Here is a 17,934-nt window from a genome sequence, read left to right as displayed (position 1 = left end):
TTGAATTTGTACCCCAATTGAAATTAACTCCCTAAAATAAAAAATTAGCCAATTTACCCCATGAACAAATTTATATCGTCAATTTAGCACATGCTGTTAGATTTTGTGAGATTTCATCCAATCTCCCGTTAAACATGACCACATGAGGTGCACGTGTGGCCTATTTGGAGGGTATTTTCATCATTCCTCCTTCCTCTTCCTCATCTCCTCCTTAACCCTAATTCTCTTGCTCTTCACTTCCAAAACCCCAATCTTCCTCTCCAATTCCCTAATCCACTTCCCATCTCTCGTTAATTTATTCCTACCCATTATTATGAACGAGGTCTTCTTACCAACAAGTGATATTTTACAAATTATTACCATCTTTGTAGCAATTTGCGAATAACGTAGCAAACCTTGGGGTAATTTAAGATATAGTACTCATGTATATAATTATTCTTATGCATAAAAGCAATACTAGTGATTTCTGAAATTTGAATGCTTGTATGATGGTGAACATATGAGGCTACACATCATGCCTAATACATATGTACGTGAATAAATTATTTCATACAGTTGCAAAAGTTCTGATGTGGTTGTACTAATGAGTTTTTTAAGTTATTCTTTTGGTCTTAAATAAGTATTGGAATACGTACAAATTAATACAAATATATAAGCCATTATATAGCTGATCTTGTGTCCAAGATAGATCATGTTGTTTGTTGACGCTCCGCACACACCAATTCCGTCTGCCCAATGAAAGCATGACACGTGGACCTCGCACACCACGTTGTAAAACGACCAAATCGCCCTCTGTCTCGACCTCGGAGTTACTTTGGGGAAACTCGAAAGGATAAGAATCAGCCACGTCGATGACATGACCTCCTCTGACTACGAGTTCGCCACGCCTCATAAAGTGTGCCCACGTCCTCTCAAAAGCCACGTGTAAACCGCCTAACGCACTACCTGACCAGATGAGACTACTGTCGCGCGTGGCGGACTACTATGCCCACACCTGCCCCCTAATAAAAACATTAAGTCGTCATGAGAAGAGGACATGGGTGAACCCCGACCATCTGTCACCTAACGGACTTGATGTGACATAGATGGCTCGGCTCCTAGCCGAGGTGACCGGCTCGTAAATTATCTTGTTTAATCTTCCTATAAATAGAACATGTGATGTTTGTAAAACTCGGATCGATCTTTTTCTCTCTTCTAGGGAATCTTGAAAGAATAACAATATACAAGGAATACACAAAGAAAACCTTGTCCCTTATCCTTGTTCTTATTCCGACTCTCTTGAAACTTCTCACCTCTAAAAAATTGTGTTAAATACTTGTATTGTCATACGTTAAGCCATAGGAATATTTGTGGGTTAAACATTGTTATTCAAGAGTTCATAGTGGGAACAATCGTTGTTCAATTGATGAATGCAATCGATTAGAAACTTGTTTAAAATTTACAATAGAAACATACATATCTCGTGTTGTGGGGTAAAGAGCCTCAAGGCGTCTTGGGTTTAACAGGACGCTACATAAAATTGGTTAACACTGTGTTTGGATGAGGTACTTAGAAATGGGATTTGGGGTATGTGGAAGTTCCGTATGTGTTTCACAAATGTTTTTTGTTTTAGCAGTGATTCACATCCGTTGACAGCAAAAGAAACCACAATATAAGATTTATATCAAAGTTCAAATATTAACTTTGATCTCAGACCTAAGTAGCTCATCTTCATATTTGAGTCCAAGAATCGAACATGTGATTAGCCCCAAAAAAAATTGAACAGAATATCTCCAAAGAAAAAAAAAAGACAGAAACAGATGAAAAACGGGAGAGAGAAATTATAAACTGAACAACAACAACAAAAACTAATTTCATATTTATAAAAAATTACCCAATCAAATTCCATCAACAAAATAATTAGCCAAACAAGTGACTTCACTAAATCTCATCACTTTGGAGTCTCCTCACTTCAAAATCCTATTCAATTAGAATTTCAGAGAATTTTGCTAGACTTCAATTAAGTGATAGATTTTATAGATTTCTATATACTCATGTACATTCCACATGGACTTTGGGAGAATCCTATAGACTTCTACTACATTTTTTCATGGATTTGTATAGACTTTTAATTACAGACTTTGGTGATTTTTTTCGACATATAGGATGTGATGATTGTGGTGGTGATAGTAGTGGTGGTGGTGGGGAGGAGGAGGTGGTAATTGGGAGGAGTGGTGGTGGTGGTGGTGGTGGTGGTTGCTGTTGTGGTTGTGATGGCGGTGGTTGTGGTTGTGGTGGTGGGGAGTGGTGGTGGTTGTACTCATGTACAAGTCCAAACAGAATTCCTACTTTACCCTAACTAAGTTCACCCCCAAAAACTACAAATCTCCACCACAAAAAATCTCAAATCTTTCGAACTACGTTCAATTTGATCCCGCCAAGGGTACATAGGCAATTTAGATACTCAATCTAGATGCAACCGCAAAAGCACAAATACAAATTGAATCCTTGGTCCAACCACATTTGTCCAAATTCCACAAATATTTTCCACACCACAAATTCTTTCAAGGGGTCATTCACTCCTTGAAAGTCCAATAAAATTCTCCAAAGAATTACGAGTGGCTTGGTATCCCTCGAAAGGGATACATAGGCAACCTAGGGTCCAACCTATGTACAGCCATAAACTCAAACACACACACAAATTCCCCAAATGGAATTTTAACTATGTTGAAATCAAAGAGTGTTCTTTTTTTTATAAGAGATTGTAATTAAATTCCCCAAATGGAATTTTAACCATGTTGAAATCAAAGAGTGTTCTCTTTTTTATAAGAGATAAGAGTGTTCTCTTTTTTATAAGAGATTGTAATTAAAGGACGCATTGGACGTATCTAATATAATAAAACTCACGTTGTGAGGGACGAGAGTGAAATTATGTTAGGCGATGGTTCATACAAATTACTTGTGCAATTTTTACCTAACATAGTTCGCACGGGATAATCATATGATAATCATAAGAAAACACACTGAATAAGCACCAAAGGCGGCCAAAACCTTAATTGACATTTAATTGGTTAAGAGAATTTACAAACAGAAACATATTTTACGCTGTTTATAGGTCATGGAGGGGAGCAAACGAGTACAACACTACGCACAACACCTAATCGGTAGATTTTTACATTGGGCAGATTTTAGGATTCTTCATCAATATAAATTTCCGAATCCCGAAACTTCCCAAGATAAGCTTTGTGACAGCAAATAACATTAAACAGCCACCATATTTTCACCGCCGGTACATGTGCGAAAGACAGGGCTGAGAGAGGGAGGGAGAAGAAAAGTTCTCTATTCAGCTTGCTTGCTGCGGATTTCTGCAATGTTAACTAAGACATCTATCTGGCTTGGCTCTCGCAATCTTCTTCTGAAATGTTGAACAAGACTTTCGGAAGTGAGGGAAGCGAGGGAAGTGAGGCAATGCGAGGCAGATGAAACAGCAGTTCCCCAAAGGAGTCTTTCCTTGACATGCCTGTCGCCTTCTTCCCACCAGAAGCATCCTTCGTATCATCTTCAGGATCCTTTGTATTGGCTCCAGATTTATTATCAGGAGTATGATTAAGCTGAGCATCACTTCCACCATCTTGTCCTTCACCACTACTTTCACCATCAACCATATTCTGAACTGAACCAGGGTCCTTCTGCAGAAGGCAACAAAGAGAATTGACCCTTGACATGAGGGATTTCTCATCCGAGGCTGCTGTAAATTGATTGTCGCTGAGCAAGTATTGTGCAATGTCCTCGAGCATGTCCTGGTATTCTGACTGTTGGTCAGCAGAAGACGGATTTCCAGAAGTCATTTGTTCTGAAATACAGTTCCCAATGTGACTCATAAGATCACTCATCGACATTGATGGATGAAGCCCAGGCACTTTCATTTGTACACGATTTTTGGGCCCCCTGGAATCAACAGCTTCAGAACTTCCATTTCCTTCAATTGCACGAGCATCCATAACTAATATGAGAAAGTCAATCAGTGATCCAGTGATCAATGGGCAACAGTAAGTGCCACATCTAGTCATACTTAAATCTGAAAAGAAAACTAATACCCCTCGAAGTACAAACATATTATAAAACAAAACTTGATGAACATAACATAACGATCCTTGAATTAGGGTTTACAAACCAAATCAGCTTGTAACCAAATTTCAAAGCAATGTTTGAATGAAAAACAACTTCACAACTCGAAAGGAAAAACTTTTTCCAAGTCTTGGTATTTCAAATATAGATATCAAATTAAGTTTTGGTTGGTTATTGTCCTTTTATACACATCATACAGATTCTATTAATCTTCACACAATGTCCACAGGAATTACAGGCAAGAGAGATAATATACAAAGTGTGGAGTTGTACAAGCTTAAGAATTTCACAATATAAACAACAAAGTAAGATACATTAAAATATTAAGCTGCATTAAAAAAAAAAAAAGCAAGTCATCAACAAAATTTGGCAATAAAATTAACTGGTGTCAGTAATCATTCGGCCATGCAGCTAATTGTAGCACTCATAGCCATGCAATGGATCTACTATGCAAATTACTTTGACTGGTGAAGCCTCTAATGGCATACGCTAGACATAAAAAATTAATATATGGACAATCATTTGAACGATACATCTAACAAATCAAATAACCAGACTTTCATGGAAAACCATAGCCTGTAAATAGATGAGAAAGTGAGCACGAAAAGAGTTGCTCCCTGCCTTATTACTCATGAGTTTCCGTTCTTCACACAAGTTCCTTTGAGATTTTAAGGGGTAATCTGGAAATCTAATACTCATGAATTCTACAATTTGTGAATTAAAAGTGTCAATTAAGAAAGGACGATGTGTATACTATTTAAGACATCCAATAAGCCTGCCCATTGTACCACTTAAGTCTAGATTTCCATCTCCAAGTGTCAAAAATAAAAAATAAAAACTCAGGTGCTGTTTAACATCATGGTACAAGAGGTGCAGAACAATTAAATTCAAATAACCAGACTTTCATGGAAAACCATAGCCTGTAAATAGATGAGAAAGTGAGCACGAAAAGAGTTGCTCCCTGCCTTATTACTCATGAGTTTCCGTTCTTCACACAAGTTCCTTTGAGATTTAAGGGGTAATCTGGAAATCTAATACTCATGAATTCTACAATTTGTGAATTAAAAGTGTCAATTAAGAAAGGACGATGTGTATACTATTTAAGACATCCAATAAGCCTGCCCATTGTACCACTTAAGTCTAGATTTCCATCTCCAAGTGTCAAAAATAAAAAATAAAAACTCAGGTGCTGTTTAACATCATGGTACAAGAGGTGCAGAACAATTAAATTGAGAAGCAAATAAAACGAAGGGTGATCCTTCTCAATATTTTGCTAGAAATTAATGCCAAGTTCATTCATCATACCTGAGCTGGGGGAAGGCGCTTCTCTGGACTGATGTTCCAATGCCATAGAAGCTGTATCCTGCTGATCGATCTTCAAAGACGATGATTGACTGGCAGATGGTGATGCTACATCTTGGAACCCAGAGACGGAGGAACCATTACCATTTCCCAGTGGATCAAAACCATGGTCTTTGGATTCTGGATCTTCGAAAGCAGAAGACCGTGGTTCAAAACATGGTGATTCCAAAACAATTTCTGGCTGTCGGCTTAAGAAACAAAGCCGCGTGTCGCACTGGATAAGCTTTTCAAAGTGTTTGTTTAACAGTCCTTGTGGACATTGCAGAAAATGTTGCCTATAAAACCACAATGCCAAAGTTTTTGCATAAATCTCACAGCATCAACTGAACATGCGGCTGATGCAGCTTCAAACAGATTGAAAACAAATGTCTCTTCACAACATGTCTCAAACATGCAATTTAATTATTTAAAAATCCATGTCAAGATAGAGTATTTTCAGTTATAACATCTCCCAGCTTAACAATTTAACAAGTATTTGGGAAAACATAGTTTATTTGTCAATAATAGGTGGAAAACCTGAGACATGAATAAAAACACGGTATAAAGAAACACAAAAAGCCAACGAATGCCAATGGCACTCAACAATTAGACACTAAAGAATATCACCAAGAAACCATTTCCTTTGTCTTCCCTAATTACTCCAAAAATGAGATAACCAACGTCGCTGAGACCACTGACGGAAAAAAGAACATATCTGAGACCCAAAAAAATACATTTTTTTAAAAAGTTTTAGAAGCAGGGGAGTACGATTGTAAATGCATGACAAGAGAAAAGAAAAAAGGGTACTAAACTTTTAGCTTAACTATAAAATCAGTCAAACTAATATTCAGGCTTTCTTTCTAAAAGGAAATGTTAGAGTAAGGATGGCAATCACCAATCGGATTTTACCTATGAATGCTCGCTTGTCCATCAGTAAAATCTGCTGTTGCCTGCCATAAGGTATGCTTTCTAGGCTGAGGGTTAGTCTCCCTGAAGAAAAGAGGTTGTCTAGCCAGCTGCAACACAGATGGGATCACCAGGTTGAAAACGTAGACACAACATAATCTTGTTGAGAAACATACATACAAACATAAAAAAGACAAAATAGGAAAGCAAAGACATAGACATTACCACAACAGTCAAAGTACCAGGTCCATCATCCGGACAATTTGCTTTGAGAGCCATAATATCTGACCACTGGATTTCTATTTTACTCTTGAGACCACCTTCGAGAACTTCCCAAACAAGCTTATGCTTAGCAAAGTAACACTTCGCCACTAAATCTCCCTCATATCTTGATTTATACTGCCACCAAGTAAAGTAGTTTTAGAAACTTTTGGCCCAAACATATTCACTCACAATATCAAAATATAAATAACTTAAAAACTAGTGAAGATACCTCCCAACCCCCAATCCTTAAAAGTGAAGCTGGAAAATTTGAAGCCTTGAGCTTATCCGTAGTACCCACTGCAGCAGTTGCTTTACTTTCTTTTTTAACTGCAGAGCTGGCATTTTCACTTTGTACAGCTCCAGTTGTAGAAGCACCACCCTGAGCGAGCTTCATTTGAATTAACTCCAATAGAGACGGGCTCTTTCTTAGCCTCAAACCCAAAGGGCTAGGCTCATCAAGTGGATTGTATTGTGAAGGTGGGACAGCAAATGCATTATCCCCAACACTCCTCTGCAGCTCAATCAACAAAACAAAGTAAGAGAACATTTCAAAAAATAATCAAATTCAAAGTTATGCCCAAGTAAAACAATCCAACATTTCAACAAATGAAGTTCCAAAATAATTGTAGTTCAAAACAAGCCGAATTCCTAATTATTCCAACCCAGTGCCAGAACAGGCAAAACCCAAAAGTTAAGAGAACACACCTAATCTAAGGGAGCTCAAATTTGTATGTTAATAATATCCCAAGTGATGGAAGCGAGATCTTAATTAACTTAATAAATAAGTACATACAAGATCACAAATTTATACCCCTCCTCAAACCAAACAAACCAAAAATTTGTATGTCTTCAGAAACATTTTCAATCTTGAGTTAGGACACAAAATCCAAAGATCTACTAAGCTATTGACAATCACATGAAAAAACAAAAAGATTAAATCTTCATTTCTCCGAACCGCAATTTCTCATCGAATAAATACATGCAAAATCAAAAAACAGAAAATTTTTCAAGCTGGTCCAGATTCCATAAGGAAATGACAAAAGCAAGAAAGATTTAATACGGAAATAAGCTGTATCCAATTAAGTATTAGGTAATTTTTCTTTCCTAGCTATTTTCTCAGCAACCAAACGAAACAGAAAGAAAAGGACCGCAAACCGAACCTCTTGAAAAGCAGGGGAGGGTTTGGGACGCTTGTTGAGCGGGCCATGCTCGTCCTCCAAAGCGTCCTCCATCTCCAACTTCACCGGCACCTTTTCCGTACACGGCGTCGTTTGGAGATCTCCGGATTTCATCATATGCACCATCAATTATTTTCCCCAAAACCCCAAAAAAAAAATTCAGCGGAGGAATTCAAATTCCCAAAAGAAAATAAGGGGAATGGAATAAAATAAATAAACTCCCTAGAAAATTAAGCGGTCTTTGATCTGAAGAAATCGGAAGATTGATTTCTGAAAACCCTAAGCAAGAAATCAGAAGTTTGGAAAGTCTCAAGCTCTTAACGCTGTTAGGGACGAGAGGAGGAGGCAGGTCTTCGACGGCGATTCCCACGTGGTGCAACTAGGCTCGGCGCTATGTAGTTACTGAATTACCCTCGAAACATTTGCATATCTGGGTCTAGGAGTATGGGTATCTTTGTAACTTGGGTTGATGTTGTACATGCGTGCGCTGGCAGACACGTATGAAATTAATGGATATAGTGCGGGGCCCACTCAACTTTAAATGACGGCGTTGGTTGTTTGTGTCCAAACGTGGCGGCAGATCCCGCGCTAGCTTGTCACACGCATGTTTCTTGTAGCCGACACGTAGACTGTTCTGATGGATTACGAATATGAAATAGAACTTCATTTTTGCTCATTTACTCCTCATGGTGTAACATCACCACCTTCTCACAAGTTTGTCACGTGTCGATTAAAATAACAAATTGTTTTTTTTGCCAACAAATAACTAATTGTGAACAATTTATAAGTCATAGTTTAGAGGAGAACGGGTGGAGTTTCTCACGCAGACACTATTAATGTGTTATAAAAGTTCGAATTTAAAATAGTTAGTTTGTAAATTAATGTTTTTTTTCATTAGGTTAGACTCCGCATTAGCTAAATCTTTCACTTGATATCTTTGAAAGTTTAATTTCTTAACCAGTTACGTTACTCATTATTGCCGTTTACAATTTTCTTCTTTCGTCACTCAAGTCAATTTCAATAATTGAAATTGCCTAATTCTATGAACACTGAAGAAAAACCTGCATGAAATGAAATAAAATGTACAACGTCTTTTGTCTCATGGAAAATTCTTTCCTTGCACTGCTAAGATTATGCCGCCGAATAGGACCCAGCAATACCTATATTCCAATTGACTTCCCAATTCAATGTAATTAGACAAACAAGTGGGTAAAGTTCTTTTGTAATCAATCCAGACGAATAGCCCAATGATTAAATATATATATATATATATATATTTTTACAAGCTATTGGAGGACGAGATTTACACAAATACAAAACAGAAAGTTTCTCCGTCAATTGGAATATAGATATTGCTTTTATAAACCTTTTTCACTAAAAATTGTAATAAGTGACTTCTTTGGACAAAACGCCTTGTCTTTATTATCCCAAATCAAAGACTTCTTCCCCGTCCTTTCGACATTATTAATATGTTTTGTTGAGGACAATGATATGAAGACATTATGGAATGCATATCCTCCTTATCTTGTTGCAACTTGCTACTCTCAATATTGAATAGACTGACATATCAACTTACCTATTGACTAATCGACCTAATTTCGATATGGGGTAATATTTCACATCAACCCCTTAAGAAAACAATAGGGCTTTTCATAAGTAAGTTCATTCTAACATGACATATATATATATATATATAACCTTATCGGGCCTCTTTAGAGAAAAGAAAAACTCAAAACTAGCCACTTGTCATTTTCTAATTGGTTCTTTAAAATTTTAACATACTAAGAACCTATTAGACAATAATAAGTGGTTAATTTTAGAATTTTCTCTCCAAACAGGGTCTATGCGAGTTTTTGTATAATATATTATGCTAAGCAAACTCAAGGTCATACCTGGTAATCAGTTTCAATACCATTCTATTAGCAACTGGCAAGTATATATCAAGTAGTTGAAATTTGACAGGGCAGCTCTTGTGCAATAGTCTGCTCCAAATTGAAGTAAATAAAATAGAGTGCTGCTAAACGAACCCTAAAATTAACTGAATACATCCTACTACCAAATTATTTATTGAATTACTCATTTACCCCAATATAAAATGACCAAAAATGATATATTGAATTATGAAATAAATATGATTTTAATAAGTACACCCTACCCTACTCACCATATTCAACCTTAATTATTATTATTATTATTATTTTACCAAAAGGATATCTACTTTTCTTCTCCTTCTTCTTCAAAAATTTCAGAGTCCACAAAACCCTAAAAACAACATCTTTATTTATTTTATCGCTTCACCTTTTTTTTTTTTTTTCTACTCTCAACTTGTAGAAATCATTTTATTCTCAATCTCATTATAATTTATAAGCCAGTTAGCTAAAACTCCTATTATTTTTTCTATAATTTTCAATTGATAGAGTAAAATAGAGGTGTTAGCTGGATTTGAAATGAAATGAAGAAAATATGGAAGACAAAAGAATACACGATATTTGCAGTTCCTTCTAGTTATGTTTGTTAGAGCAACTCCACCCATTTGCCCTTAGCCATGGCAAGGGTGGAGCTAGGGCGACCACTATTCACGTGAATAGTGGTTGCCCTTGTAAATAGTAATTTGTGTTTCCACCCGTTGCCCTAGTTAAGGGCAATTACTATTCATTTTTTTGTTTTTTCCTCATATTTTTTAATGAAAATAATTAATTTGGGTAATATTTTCAGATAAGATTTTCGGGTTCCTACGTGTCAAGACTATTCATAATTAGATAAATTTCCGGATAAGATTTTTGGATTCAAATTTCGGATGATCTTCAAAGTTCAAATTTCAGATAAATTTTTGGGTTCAAATTTCGAATGAATTTGGGTTCAAATTTCAGAAAAATTTGGGTTCAAATTTCAGAAAAATTTGCGTTCAAATTTCAGAAAAATTTGGGTTCAAATTTCGGATGAATTTCAAAATTCAAATTTCATACAAATTAGGGTTCAAATTTCGGATTAATTTCAAATTTCAGATAAGATTTTCATCCAATAAAATCAAGCCACGTGGCATGTCTATCTTGCCAAAATTTTCTATAAAACCAGAGGCTCAGCTCATACTTCTCACACCACATCTTTCTATATTTTCATTTCTCAGAGTTTAGAATTCATACTTCTTTCATTCTCAATGGAAGAATTTAGGAGATGCTTGGAGAGCAAGAGCGAGAAACAAATGAGAGAAACCGTAGAGCAGATGAAATCAATGAGTTGCAGAGACAAGTCGATGAGCAAGTTCTCATAGCAGTGGCTTTGTAAGAAGAAGAGAACCAAGGTCGCCGCTGTGGTTCACAAGTCGGCCGGCGCCAGAATGTGGAAAGACATAGGCATTCTCGGGGTAAGATTCTTTTGGAAGATTATTTTATCCCAACTTCTTTGTACTCTGATGTTGATTTTCGAAGGAGATTTAGAATGCAACCTCATTTGTTCAATAACATCCCTTCGTTCTAGCTTCCAAAATTGTTTTGTTTCAGGGGACATATGACTTGTATCCATTGCCATGGTTTCCCGATCCGTCTTGTCCATATCTTTTTTGCGCAAATACTCCCTTTCTCGTGCATACTCAGCTTGAAGGGCCAACTCGTTATCTTGGCGTTTTTGCTCCATTTCTATTCTTATTCCGTTTTGCCTTGCAATTTCCTCCAAAAATTGTGAATTTTGATTGCTTGAATTACCCGCTTTCTTCTTCTTTGAGGCCTTTCGGCCAATGGGCCTCGGCTCCTTTTCAATGGGTGAGTCTTGACTCATAGGAGAATCGAGATGTGAATCCGATGTCATTGAATCACAGAGTGGCGTCTCGTTTAACACAACCTCCGGACCCGTCGGAATAATTATGAAGCGTTTGCAATATTTCACCACCTCCCAACATTCATGATGAGTGAAACTTTTTTTGCCACCCCCGGTTGCACCGAACCACATTTGTGCTTGAATCATCTATTTAACAAAAAAATGGAAATGCAATAAATATTTAACAAAAAAATGGAAATGCAATAAATATTTAACAAAAAAATGGAAATGCAATAAATATTTAACAAAAAAATGGAAATGCAATAAATATTTAACATATTGAAAATGCAAGCAATATTAACAAAATATTGAAAATGCATGAAATATTAACAACATATTGAAAATGCAAGCAATATTAACAAAATATTGAAAATGCAAGAAATATTAACAAAATATTTAAATTGCAAGAAATATTAACAAAATATTGAAAATGCAAGCAATATTAACAAAATATATATATTAGGAGATTAAACTTAATAAAACAAAAATTATAAAATACTTACCTCGTTAGTACGATTTTGCCCACTTCTATAGTTGTCCATCGCTTTTGCTAGGGCATTTCTCCATTTTCCCAACTCTTTATTGAGAATTTTCCACCTACTGGATAATGCCATCTCCGTACGAGCAGACCCCGGAATTTTTTCACAAAAGTCGGCATGAATTTTTTTCCACATATGAAAAAATTTCATCTCATTGCCGGACACGGGACAATGACAAATTTGGAGCCAAGCCTCACACAAGGAAACATCTTCCATGGTGCTCCAAGCCCCTCCGGTTTCGATAGAAAAAGCTATAAAAATATGAAATCAAAATGCTAGATGAAATAGAGGAAAATGTTGAGTAAAAAGAGTGAATAATAGTAGAAGTATAATGAAATGTAAGAGTATTGGTGTTGAAAGTGAAGGGTATTGATAGGTATTTATAGAAAAAAAAATATCAGAATTTTTTAGAATTTTTTAGAATTTTTTACGATTTTTTATTGCCCAAAAAGCCTCAGCCGTTGGATTAATTTGGAGAAGCAGATCGGAAGGCTGAGGAGGCGACACGTGGCGTTGAACCGTTGGAGCTGACGTCAGCAACCGCGTTTTGGACCTGGGGCTGGTTTCGCCTTCGGACTGGCCCGAGTTGGTGGGTCCCACACCACCCCCGGGCCTGGGCGCAACGCTGGAACGAAATTTTTTTTTTTTCTTCCCTCGCCTCGGGCTGGGCTGCATCAATGGAGTTGCTCTTAGGGCAATAATTTGCAATGAGCAACACTTCAAATAATAATAAGAATAATAAAAACAATCAGGCCTCCTCCAACACCTACACTGATGCCGTCATGAAAGTATATGTAGGACGGATTGTTAATTACGTTGTGAACCAGTCAGATTGATGATCATTTGATTGGAGTAGTAGAAGGTTTTTTTTCTTCTTTTTTTTTATTGGCTAAAATTGGCATCGTTGAGTTTCGTACTTAGGATTCCTTGAATCTATTTTTGAAGAAGCAGATAACTAACAACGTTAGCTTTTGTCTGTTTGGCAAAAATGTATTTTTTTTATTTTCTATTCTCTACCATATATGGCGTGGCAGTTGTTTTCACCATTGGATTGTATTATATTTGATGTGGCAGCTTTATATTAAAAGTCAAGCAGATCCTAGTAGACAAAATTCAAGCAGATAATTCAGATCCATTAAGGTGTTGTGTGATAGAGTGTATTAGGGTGTACCGGGGGTATTTTTGGTAGTTAAATAGGGTGTACTTAGTTAATTTTACATTTTGATTAAATTATTAAGGTGTACTTAGATCATAGGGTGTACTCAGTTAATTTTAGGGTTAGTTTAGCAGCACTCATAAAATAAAGTGCTAACGACAAAACACCCATTTGATGTTTGGGGTTATTTTCAATATGGGCTCTTGATTTTCAATTTTATCAATTTACACCCCATAATTTTTACATATGACCAATTTAAGTATTCTTTAGGCCCCGTTTAGGTCACGGAATGGATTTGAGGAGAAATCACTTCCCATATCATTTCCTAAGGAATGGAAATGAAAGATTTCTTTCCTATGTTTGGTAATGTCGAGAAAGTAACTGGGAGATTTCACTTTGTTTCCTTTCCCATGTTTGTTTTGAGTAAGAATGGAAAACAAAGTTTGTATAAATTTTCAATTATACCCATATTAAATCAAATAAAAAAAAAGGATGCATTTAATGATACGTTGTAATTATAAATTATTCATAGGAACAAAATAATCATGAAAATTGTGCATTGAATATTGGCTCATTTTCCTAAACTTTCTCATGAGAAGGGAAAACAAAACCCAAGTTAAGAGGAGGGCTTCACTTTCGAGAAAACAAAACCCAAGTTAGGAGGAGAGTTTCACTTTTCCCCTACTTCCCTATATGTCAGGTAACCATTTTCCATGTCTTGACTTACCAAATATGAAAAAGCAATTGAATTCTCATTCCCAAGCTTCCTTTCTTATAAACCAAACTGGGCTTTAGAATGTTTGGTCAGACGTTAACTGCTAACATGTCAATTGTAGGACTCACGCATTAATTAATCTCCAATTTTTTTTAAAATGAAATAATAAAATAACATAAAATTAAAAAAATATAACTTTTAAAAAAACTCTACCCAGACGCACAGCCTTCCCCACCCCCTATCGCCGACCCACCACTGCACCCACCCCAGCCCCTCCCTCTCCTCATCATCATCCCTCTCTCTCTCTCTCTCTCTCTCTCTCTCTCTCTCTCTCTCTGTGCAGCATAGAACTCAAAGAGGAACTTTGAAATACACGACTCAAACAAAAATTCCCCTTTCCCTTTTTTTTTCTTCTGTCTTTCTTTTCATCCAATTGTGGACGGGGATGGTATGGACTAAATTGTTGTGAATTTATGATCCATACAAAAACCCATCAACCCATATGCCCAAAACCAGGAACTAGTCCTTCCTTCCTTGTGCCCTGTGATTGATTTGGTTCACATTGAAGAAGGTTGAAGAAAGGAGAATTGGGTTTTTATGTCACGCGGGCAATGTCGGCTGCTGAGCATGTCGGCTTCCTCAACAGGGATGCAAACAAGCCCATTGACGACGGCTATTGCAACCCAATGAAGAAAAGCGGACCCATTTCTATGGATCACGTTCTTATGGCCTTGAGCGAGACTGAGGAGAGAGTGACTAGAATTCGAAGCGTTTTCAATTTTTTCGATGCTGCGAATCTTGGGTACTTGGACAATCCCGAGATCGAGGCCGGGTTATCGGCGCTTCAGATTCCGCCATAGTACAAGTATGCCAAGGATCTTATGAAGTTTCGATTATCTCAAGTTTTGAAGGTACATGGATGACAAGGAACTCGAGATGTACCGGATTTTTCAGGCCATTGATGGTCTAGCTGTGCGTCGGCGAGAGGGGGTGGGGTACATCGCGGAGGCGCTGGGTTGTTGGGATTTAGGTAGATTTTTATTTTATTTTATGTGATTTTTTCATTTTATATAATTGATTTAGTGTTTTTTTAAATTGATGGGTCCTACAATGGACACATCAGCAGTTTACATCTGAATAAATAGTTTAATTTGGAAGGCTTAAATTGATCATATGTGAAAAATAGTTTAATTTGGAAGGATTAAATTGATCATATGTGAAAAGAATATAAATTAATGAAATTGAAAGCCAAGGCGCATATTGAGAACGACCCTAAACATCAAGGATGTGTTTTGTAGTTAGACCTAAAATAAAATACATCTTTAAATGTTACCATTATTGCCTGCAGTTTCTAGCATGCTCAAGTTCAAGCATCTTCTGAAAGAGGAAACTGATGGACTATAGGTGCCGACATTATATATATCCGTACATTAGAAATTCCAGTGTAGGTAAATGTAATACCAACAACCCTCAATTGAGCAGGAAACCAAAACCAAAAAACCAAAAAATCATTGAAATTAAGTAAGCACTTTCTTTCACAAAGATGTGAGAAATACAGGCGTGCATGTCAGAAACGCCTTCTGCTTTCACGTTTAAAGATCACCTCTACTCTGCCTTTCTATTTACTTTCAGATATGGCAAGGCTCCAATCACATTGTTATAGTCACTTCGACTCACCGCATGCTGCACATAACAAAAGCCCAAAGTAACATAAGAAACCAAGGAGTAATACTAAATCTGAGAGATATGCATAAAGTAACAGGGGACGTCTTGGCTTGAGATGTGAGCTGAGAGCTGGGTAACAGATGTGCTGTATGGGTTCTTCTTCACAGATTTTAAACAGTTCTCTCTTTCCAAATAGTAAAACTATTGACAAAAAGGGTAATTTATTGCCTTCTGGGATTGAGAATTATAACAGGCCAAATAGAAAACAAAGCGCAGTGAATAATGATAATCGCTATGTTTAGCTGAAGCAAACGACAAACGAGATTGCAAACTCAAATGGACAGTGGATGAGGACGCAATCAATTGTTTCTCTAGAACAAAAACGTATCATAAATCCATTGAAAACTATCCACCACTTTTTACAAGCTATATTTGAGGAATTTATCTAGTTTATAGTGTCCAAGAAAAATGATATATTTGAGAAAAAAGACATAGCACAAATTCAATTAATCTATACCGTATCAAGAGACTACAGACAGAACTTCAAGAAAAAGGTGCTGAGAAGTGAGAAGAAGCCAATTTTTGCTCAAGTTTCACATGAACCTCAGGTTTTAAAAGTAAGAAGCAAGTGTTTGGGTTCAGTAGAGCCCTTAAAAGCCTTCTTATTATTCAAAACAGCACGTAACGAAAGGACAAATATTCTTCACAATGCACTCATGGCAATATCAATATCATTAGATTCCAACCTCTTCCCATTATAAAATCCAACTTAAAAAACAATTGTATCCAACCATACATTCCTAAACTGTAACTCGAAGTCTGCATGTTTTAAACAGAATCATCCTATAACTTAACTATAGTAGATTGAAAACAGAAGGAAATACTGAATGGACATCTTTGATTCTCTAATATTGCTTCCAAGTCTATAATTAGAATGCCTTTTTTGGGCAGGAAAAGTTCATAGTTACTACAACTTGTAGATAAGGTTTAGAAACACACCATTTTGGATAGTCGAGTTCTCCTCTTGGCATTCTTCTTTACAAGTAAATGTTGCTTTCCAGCTCTCCTCCGAACTATTTTCCCTCTACCTGTCACCCTGAACCGCTTCGCCGAAGCCTATCACCAGTTATTCAGCGTATAGTTAGATGATAAAACCAATAGGAGCTTATTCGAAGGCTAAAAATTAAACAACAGTAAATAAATGAAAAATATTAAAACTGTCAAGTGTGTTCAATGGTCTATAATTGGATTTGATTGGGAATTCAAACTTCAAGCTTGTTTTTTTTTCACAAAGTTCAAGCTTTCACTTAGGATTTTATTTTGTCAACTTAGAGTACATGATGTTAATTGCCATCACTCCATCATCTTGGTCAACTCCATCAAGCCTTACTCAACTCTACCAACCTTCATCAGTCTCCATTGCACTATAATTTTGTTACTTGATTATGATTTATATTTGTCTTTCCTAAGTGCAAATATGTCTGTCCAACTCAATGAAAATATCAAACTATCATATTTCAATTACATCTCAAACAAATTAAAATTCAAAACTATTCCTTGTATGACCAATTTGGAACATTACCACATACTCTTTCCCATTCTTTCTTTTCCAAAATTTTCTCAATAACCAAACGGAAATAACCAAAACCCATGACGAAATACCTTGTGGGTCTTCATTTTGTAGCCTTTAGCAGAGACGATGGTGAGAGAGCGAGGCCTAAGAGGGCTTGAAGCAATAGTGCAGAGCCTGTGAGGAAGAAGCGAGGCCAACCCAGAAATGCTATGCGAGGAACTGAGTCTCAACGAGTTGGACCTATTGAATTGAGCGAGTTGAACTGAGCCGCGAGAGAGATGAGCCATGAAAGAGCATGATGGGGAATATCTCAGACCAAACGGAACCGCCGTGGCCATGGCTGCACAGGCCATTGTTGGTTTTTCTTCTTCCGCTGAAAACTCACTCACTCAGAACAAGTTGTGGATAAAGTTTGAGCGCTTAATTGGAGTCCTCATATCCTTTTGCGTTGTTTACAATTACAGGCAACGAAGGCGTGTCCATAGAGGGTAATGCGAACACAGCACATTTAATTGTTCGGCCCAGAAACAGTTAGGAGCCCAAGCCCAATTTGTGTTCTTGCTCCAGTACCAAAACTCAAGCCCAGAGTGATGTAGAAAAAGTTTGGAATTATTGTATGGTATTGGAATATGGATGAAAAGGTGTAGTCAATTAAAGGAAGGTTGAAAAACTTAATG

General features: G+C 36.7%; 2 protein-coding genes across 3 annotated transcripts; both read right to left on the bottom strand.

The window, feature by feature from the left end:
- Positions 1-3,007: 3,007 nt before the first annotated feature.
- Positions 3,008-8,197, bottom strand: LOC117614200. Of its 2 annotated transcripts, none has more exons than XM_034342925.1 (6): positions 7,779-8,197; positions 6,848-7,129; positions 6,580-6,753; positions 6,358-6,464; positions 5,413-5,744; positions 3,008-3,982 (listed from the first exon to the last, which is right to left on the bottom strand). In XM_034342925.1, exons 1-6 carry the CDS (start codon positions 7,920-7,922, stop codon positions 3,366-3,368), a joined length of 1,656 nt encoding a protein of 551 aa, XP_034198816.1. In that variant the 5' UTR covers positions 7,923-8,197; the 3' UTR covers positions 3,008-3,365. The 2 variants fall into 2 exon arrangements, with proteins under 2 accessions (XP_034198816.1, XP_034198817.1); XM_034342926.1 differs by having other exon boundaries at positions 3,008-3,958; positions 7,779-8,132.
- A 7,095-nt stretch (positions 8,198-15,292) lies between these two features.
- On the bottom strand, positions 15,293-17,898 carry LOC117632165 (50S ribosomal protein L35, chloroplastic). Its single transcript, XM_034365587.1, has 3 exons — positions 17,347-17,898; positions 16,684-16,800; positions 15,293-15,702 (listed from the first exon to the last, which is right to left on the bottom strand). Exons 1-3 carry the CDS (start codon positions 17,608-17,610, stop codon positions 15,625-15,627), a joined length of 459 nt encoding a protein of 152 aa, XP_034221478.1. The 5' UTR covers positions 17,611-17,898; the 3' UTR covers positions 15,293-15,624.
- Between the last annotated feature and the right edge of the window lie 36 nt (positions 17,899-17,934).

The sequence above is a fragment of the Prunus dulcis genome, chromosome 1 (assembly GCF_902201215.1).
Source record: "Prunus dulcis chromosome 1, ALMONDv2, whole genome shotgun sequence".
Taxonomy (NCBI): domain Eukaryota; kingdom Viridiplantae; phylum Streptophyta; class Magnoliopsida; order Rosales; family Rosaceae; genus Prunus; species Prunus dulcis.
The sequence above is the reverse complement of the archived record's forward strand: the minus strand, read 5'-3'. Positions and strand labels throughout refer to the sequence as shown.

Excerpts from the sequence above, each read along its gene's own strand:
- LOC117614200 (XM_034342925.1), bottom strand. The coding sequence starts at position 7,922 with ATGGTGCATATGATGAAATCCGGAGATCTCCAAACGACGCCGTGTACG. Across the intron at positions 7,130-7,778 it reads CCTCCCCTGCTTTTCAAGAG|AGGAGTGTTGGGGATAATGC; the intron begins GTTCGGTTTGCG and ends ATTGAGCTGCAG. Across the intron at positions 3,983-5,412 it reads AGCGCCTTCCCCCAGCTCAG|TTATGGATGCTCGTGCAATT; the intron begins GTATGATGAATG and ends TTCTCATATTAG.
- LOC117632165 (XM_034365587.1), bottom strand. The coding sequence starts at position 17,610 with ATGGCCTGTGCAGCCATGGCCACGGCGGTTCCGTTTGGTCTGAGATAT. Across the intron at positions 16,801-17,346 it reads ACAAAATGAAGACCCACAAG|GCTTCGGCGAAGCGGTTCAG; the intron begins GTATTTCGTCAT and ends AACTGGTGATAG. Across the intron at positions 15,703-16,683 it reads GAACTCGACTATCCAAAATG|CATGCGGTGAGTCGAAGTGA; the intron begins GTGTGTTTCTAA and ends TGTTATGTGCAG.